General features: G+C 32.0%; 1 protein-coding gene across 1 annotated transcript in view; it reads left to right on the plus strand.

The window, feature by feature from the left end:
- Window positions 1-2497, plus strand: part of LOC105158596 (BTB/POZ domain-containing protein NPY4) — a 5420-nt gene extending 2923 nt beyond the window's left edge. The window contains exons 4-5 of the mRNA XM_011075392.2: window positions 154-1323; window positions 1442-2497. Coding sequence (XP_011073694.1) covers window positions 154-1323; window positions 1442-2044 — 1773 coding nt within the window. The 3' untranslated portion in view covers window positions 2045-2497. The remainder of the gene's footprint in view (window positions 1-153; window positions 1324-1441) is intronic.

Below are 7167 nucleotides of genomic sequence, written 5' to 3' on the forward strand. Positions count from 1 at the left end.
TGAACCACAAATTTTCATGTGATCCACAAATCAGTTGCCGCTGTGGCTGCGGTTCAAGAGGCACCATTGTGACTTTAATTTCAATTATCTTCTGCACAAATTCTTTGATTTAGGTGTTTGCTCATATACTAACAGTGTTGCATCTCATTGTAGTTTCCTCTTCTCTCCAAGAGTTCTCAGCTTCAGAAGCTTGTTGCTGGGACAAGCGACAACGATGAAATTGACATTCATGATATTCCGGGTGGACCTGCTGCATTTGAAATATGCGCTAAGTTCTGTTACGGCATGGTAGTAACACTCAATGCTTATAATGTGGTTGCGGCACGTTGTGCAGCAGAGTACCTGGAAATGTTTGAGATTGTTGAGAAGGGAAATCTCATATACAAGATTGACGTCTTTCTTACTTCTAGCATTTTCCGGAGTTGGAAAGACTCCATAATAGTACTTCAAACAACAAAATCTTTTCTTCCGTGGTCGGAGGAATTGAAAATTGTCAGCCACTGCCTGGATTCCATAGCTACTAAAGCTTCCACTGATCCTTCAAAAGTTGACTGGTCCTACACTTACAATCGTGATAAGCTCCCATCTGAGAATGGGCATGACCCGCACTGGAATGGTATGAAAAAGCAACAAACGGTGCCCCAAGACTGGTGGGTAGAAGACCTCTGTGACCTTCAAATTGATTTGTATAAGAGGGTTATTACCACAATAAAAGCAAAGGGAAGAATGCCAGCAGATGTTATAGGAGAATCATTAAAGGCGTATGCTTTAAGAAGGATTCCTGGTTTCAGCAAAGGCAGTATACAAGGTGGTGATCTTCTGAGATACCGTTTCTTGGTAGATACTATCACATGGTTGCTGCCCGGAGAGAAAAGTTCAGTACCTTGCAGTTTTCTGCTGAAGCTATTACAAGCATCCATTATGTTAGAATGTGAAGAGAGGGGAAGAAGGGAGCTTATGCTAAAAATTGCTCAACAGCTTGAGGAGGCAACTGTTGTTGATCTTTTGATTCGTTGTCCGACTGGTGAGACAGCCGTGTATAACATAGATATAGTACACAACTTGGTTGAGCAGTTTGTGATGCAAGAACATAGTGCTCAAATCAACTGTGCTGATGATCGTGATTTCCAGGAGATATGTCCAGGATTTACGTCAGATGTTTCCAAGTCTAAGGTGGCTAGGTTAGTTGACGGTTATCTGGCTGAAGCTGCTAGAGATCCTTCTTTACCTTTGTCCAGATTTCTCGATCTAGCTGAAATGGTTTCTGGCTTTCCAAGATCAACACATGATGGAATTTATCGTGCTATTGACATGTACCTCAAGGTCTATTAAGTTCTTCTGCATTCATTAAGTTTAAATAATTTACTCTCTCCATTCATTGCACATAGTCTAGAACTGGTTTCTTGTTAATTTTGCTAACCCATTATTATCCTCTTTGCAGGAACACCCGGGATTGAGCAAGAGTGAGAAAAAGCGAATCTGTCGGTTAATGGATTGCAGGAAGCTATCAGCTGATGCCTGTGCACACGCTGTGCAGAATGAGAGGCTGCCTTTGCGTGTGGTTGTGCAGCTTCTTTTCTTTGAGCAAGCCCGAGCAGCAGCAGCAGCCACTGGTGGTAAATCACCAGATCTGCCTGGCACCGTCAGGGCCTTGCTCCCTAGAGGATCTTATGGTAGCTCCAGGTCTGCTACTACCAACTCGGACGAGGATTGGGAGGGTGACCAGACATCCGAGGAACTTAAGGACTTGAAGGGTGAGCTAGCATCTCTGCGGCTGAGAAACAAAGGACGCAGTGACAGTGAAAGCGCTGGAACAGCAAATGATACCAAATCAAATACAGAGAAAGGTACTCCCAAGAAAGTGAAAAAGATATTCTCAAAACTCTGGACGAGCAAAGATAGACAAGGCGAGAACAGCAGCTCGGATACATCCGAGAGCCCAGCTTCCACCAGTGCAGAAGAAGCAAAGGAGACGGCAGTGGTCAAAGTGACCCGGCAAATGACATCAAACCAAATGCAGAAGAAGTTGTTGCTAACAAGGTGAAGAAAGATCTTCTGTAGACAACATCGGCCAGAAGAGAACAGCTGGTTAGATTCCCCCAAGAGCCTGTTTGTATCAGAGCAAAATGGAGGCTGTTCAAAAATAGGATACCCCATCTCAAAACTAGTTCTTGCAAGGAGTAAGTACTTGGGAACTATCAATTTGTAAGTTTGTTCCTTGATTTGCCATAGGACATTAGGACAACCCAATGCTAGAAAATGGATAAGTAACCATTTGCAGCTGAAATTTTGCAACTTCAGAAGCCAATGTTGGTTGAGGATGCATGTTTTTGCTGCAGAGGGTTCTTGAATTTTGTTCTTCACATAGAGAAATGTAGGTTTAGTTGCTTTTAATTCACCAATTTCTAGTACTAGACCCTTTGCTTCTTGTCCATTTCCCACTGCTGTAATAGTTGTAATTTTCCAGCTCATGCTAGAAAGAAAATATTTATAGCCATTTTTGTTTCTTAGATTTTACATAAAAATTTTAACACATTGTGCTGTAGATCAAATTTTTGGTTTGTCCCACCTTAAATGCCACTTGGTGGTGGTTATATTTCAGATTTTTAAAGGTATAAAAAACAAATACTTACGTTGGAAATCTTACATCAAAAGTATTCAAATGAAACAATTAAAAAGATGCTATTAAAGTAGGCTGATATGTTAGTAAGTCTCAAGTTGTGATTCCTTAGTTGTGAGATCTCAACTTTGTTTTTCTAGGGTAAATTACAACCATTCGTTTTAAAATTTGGCATAATTACGAATATTTTCTTGTTGTTTGCAAAATTATTAATACCTTTTTAATTTTAGTAGTTGTCTAACAATTAATCTAATTCGTTAGTCTTTATTAGGTGTCCATATATTTTTTATGGTGAACTAACCATAATGCCCTTGTGTACTAAAAACTATAAGTTTACTTATTCATTTATTTATTATGAATTAAGTGGATAATTTTATTTTATAATTTATAAAAATTTTCCATCCACCTCGTCTAATCTTGAAAAAAAATACAGAAAGGACAAAGTTGATAATTTCATACCTCCATTGAAAGATTACATAATTTCATCAAACATCATGAGTGTATTCGTAATTTTTCAAACTATTAGGAATATTCGTAATTATTGCAAATCTTATGGGAGATTGTTGTAATTTACCTTTTTTTTTTCTTTTACTAATAACAATAAATAAATCACAATAATTAACTCATCTTGATATATTGAACAATATCTTAATTTAACCAATACATCAATAGAACTAACAATGACAAATAAATTATAACTCACGTAAAGTGAAACAAATGTACCCATATATCTAAAGGACTCAAAACCATGTCATTGAATATATTCATGAGACTTTAATTTTAGCCTCAATCACTAAGTACAAACATAAGTACTGGTCATAAACCCAATCTTTTCTTAATGAGTGTCCAAAAGTAATTAAAAAATCTAAATAAATTAGTATTTTTAATAATATATTTCAACTGAATAAACTGAAATATAAAAAGAAAAAATAGAATGAAATTATGTACATGGAAAGTGGAGAACAATGAGTAAGTTGGATGTTATGGCTAATGAGGCCTCGGTTAATTGACGTAATTGAAGTCCCAAAATTACAAGATTATCTGTAAGGATTCTACCGATGTGTGGAATATTATTCTATTTTAATAATATGTGTCCTTCTACTTTAATAGTAATTGTTGATTATATATAGTTATTTGATATTAATAATCAGTATATGATTGTTGATAGTTATTGACTATAAATATTTGATATTAATAATTATAATCGATTAACTCAAAAGGTAATAATTCACCACTTTCACTACAAAAAAATTGAAAGTTATGAATAAAGATAAGAGTAATATATTTGGTTAAATAATATATTCAAAATTGAAGAAATAAAATAACAGACCAAATTTTGGGGACACCAAAAGTCGCCTCTGTAATAATAACAGTTATGTATAGGCACAAAATTTTTTAAATAATTAAATATTATTTACTAATTTTTTATTGTAGGAAAAATAATTATATAGAAATAATTGAAAATAAATAATTTTGAAAGATAATATTTAAAGCAGGAAAAAGAAAAAATAAAATATTACCTAAAAGTACATAACTGTTTAAAAAATTAATTTTACTTTTTATTTTCACTACTTACATCATACATTCTTCAATGTTACTTTTTTTTTAATAAAAAATTACTTCTGTAAAAATAATTTTTTTATTTCCCTTAAGGGTATTTGCAAATATTTAAAATAAGTACTTATAAGTTTATTATTAAAAATCAATTGAAAAGATTATTTTTATTTTACAACTTCTATTTTTAAATTATTTAAATTAAATTAATTGAAGTAAAAAATTATAAAAAAACTCCTTGCTAACTTTTGTAACTCATTGATAAAATTATTAATATTAAACATATTTTTCTAAAAATTCCAATTTCACCCTTTTTGTATTTTTAAGTTTTATTTTCAAATATTCTCATTTTTAATTATAACTTAACTTACAATTTATTTTCATCGTAAAAATAAAAGCTATTACAAGTCATTTACAAATACTCGTCTAATATATATTGTGAGGAAGGGTTTTAAATTACAAGTGAGGAATATTGGACCTCGGTTGAGCCCAAACTGATAATTGGGCATGAACTCCGGCCCAAATCTCAAATTGAGAGTGCACTGTGTTACGTCAGCCCATCAGACCATTGCATGTCCTCTGGGATCTAAGAATTTTAACACCCCTCCTACAAAATTGAATGAAAATTTATATTTATTTTTTATTAATTTATTGAAAATTTAATACGAATTAAATTATTATTATTCATTAAATATAATTAGTAATAATTTTTACATAATTATTTGAATTTTATTGCTAATATTAATTTTTTATTGACTATTGACCATTTTATAATTATTAATACACACAAATAAGCAAATTCTTTAATTTCTTTGTTTTGTCCGAACAAATTATGTTGTCGTGAATTTATTTTTAAGTTAAATGTATTAAATAATAAAATAAAATTGTAGCTGAAAAGAAAAGACGGGCGCGCACATACGTAAATCAGCAAATCTTCACTACCCGCAGCTACTTTGTCCACAATTTCCTCGTACCTAAACCACCTACTATTAGGTGTGAGTCAACTGGCCAAAAAAAAAACCTTATTTATAACAATAATTATTATTGTTTTGTTTTCACCTCTTTGAGCATATTTATTTTTATTTTATTTTTTTTTAAAAATAATTACATTTATATCTACACGAATTCGCAAATTGAATAGGAATGAAAATACGCAAACAAAAAAAAAAATATTCGAGGAGGAAATGAGAGATATTTTGTTTAACCACAAAAAATTATTAATTCTTTTCTTTCAAAGAATTTCCATGATAGACCAAAACAATCATTTATAGGATTAATGATTTCTAAAAGCGGATTCATTTAACTATCTGCATTTGATGCAGTTATTTAATTTGAGAATCAAAATAGTAAGCGATAGAAAAGACTAATGATTTGTTCGTCTATCTACGGCCAATCTACGGTAGAAGAGAAGGTTGGAACAATTATTTATTTTAGTTCAGGATTCCTTGTCTCTTATTTTTTTGGAGGAAAACAATTCTTGATTATTGGTACAAAAAATAAAGTAGCTGATTCAGTAGCACGGGCTACAATAAAGGCCTGGTGTCATTGTGTTAATAAAAAATGGCTCAGGGGGATGTTAACGAACTGGTCAACTATAAAAATGAGACTTCATAAGTTCAGGAATTTGAGAATGGAATAAAAAACGAGAAGACTCAATTGTCTTCCAAAAAGAGACGGGGCTGTTGTGAAAAGACAATTATCTCGCTTGCAAACATATTTGGGCGGGATTAAATATATGATAGAGTTACCTGATAATGTAATCATTGTTGATCAGCATGAAGAATATACGGCCCTACGAAAGTGTATCACTTTGGGAATTCCAACAATTTGTTTAATCAAATTGTGACCCTGATCTTACAGATACTTTAATTCTAGCGAATGATGACGCTATATCTTCAATCCGCTTAATTCTTAACAAATTAGTATTCGCAATTTGTGAGGGCCGTTCTAGCTATATAGAAATCCTTGATTAATAATAAGATAAATCACTTTTACTTCAAAAATTCGATAAATTTCTGAAATCAATTATTATATTATTTATGAACTTTGAGAAATAGATAAAAATAATTGAGGATATTATGTGATTAGTTAGTATTCCAAATATTAGTTGGTATTCAAAATATCCTATTTCAAGTAGACAAAGAGATGGTTGAATCAAAATAATTTTGTGTAAAGTTCTACTTTTTGTTTTTCAGAGGGCAATATGAATGTTCTATCATGTTCCATTAACACACTAAAAGGGTTATACGATGTATGATTTATAGTTTATTTACACAAATTATTTTTATATTTGTTTAGTTACAAAAAATCACTCATGCTAGTTAAAATTTACGGTTAATTTGTATAATATTGTGGACGTTTTTTAAAGGTGTATGTGTAATTTTCTAAAAAGCAGGGGTGATGAGTAAATAACATCGACGCATCTGATGGATGTATGTGTAATATTACTAAAAAATAAAAATAATTTGTGTAGATAAAGGAATTAGAAGGTGTAAATATAATTGTCCTTTAAGTTTATTTTAAATGTATTTACAAACTGTGTGTCCAGAGAATCCAACCCATTCCTTCCTTTTAATTAACTAAGAATTAGGTTAAGTTTGGCACGCATAAATAATTATGCAGATAAACCCGGTCAAAAACTTGCCTAACCCAGTTTTAAAGTTCAAAGAGAAATGTGCTTATCTAGTTAAGAAATATTAAATCATAATCTTTTTTAATCCATTAATTATTAAATCAGACTGAACACGTTATGACTATTTTAGTTAAGAATCTTAACAGCCACAGATCGTTCGATAAGCCCGTTTGGCTTGCGATGGTACCCCTACCGTATTACATTTTATCACTGCTAATTATAAGACACACCCTATTTTTACTAGTATGATATAGTCTTAAGCAAGGACAGACATCATCAAAAGTTTATATTTATCATTCCGTTAGTCTAGTGACTCTGATAATCACATAGCTAAAATTCCAAGGTATCATGGTTGACCCAC

Source organism: Sesamum indicum, linkage group LG3, assembly GCF_000512975.1.
Source record: "Sesamum indicum cultivar Zhongzhi No. 13 linkage group LG3, S_indicum_v1.0, whole genome shotgun sequence".
Taxonomy (NCBI): Eukaryota; Viridiplantae; Streptophyta; class Magnoliopsida; order Lamiales; family Pedaliaceae; genus Sesamum; species Sesamum indicum.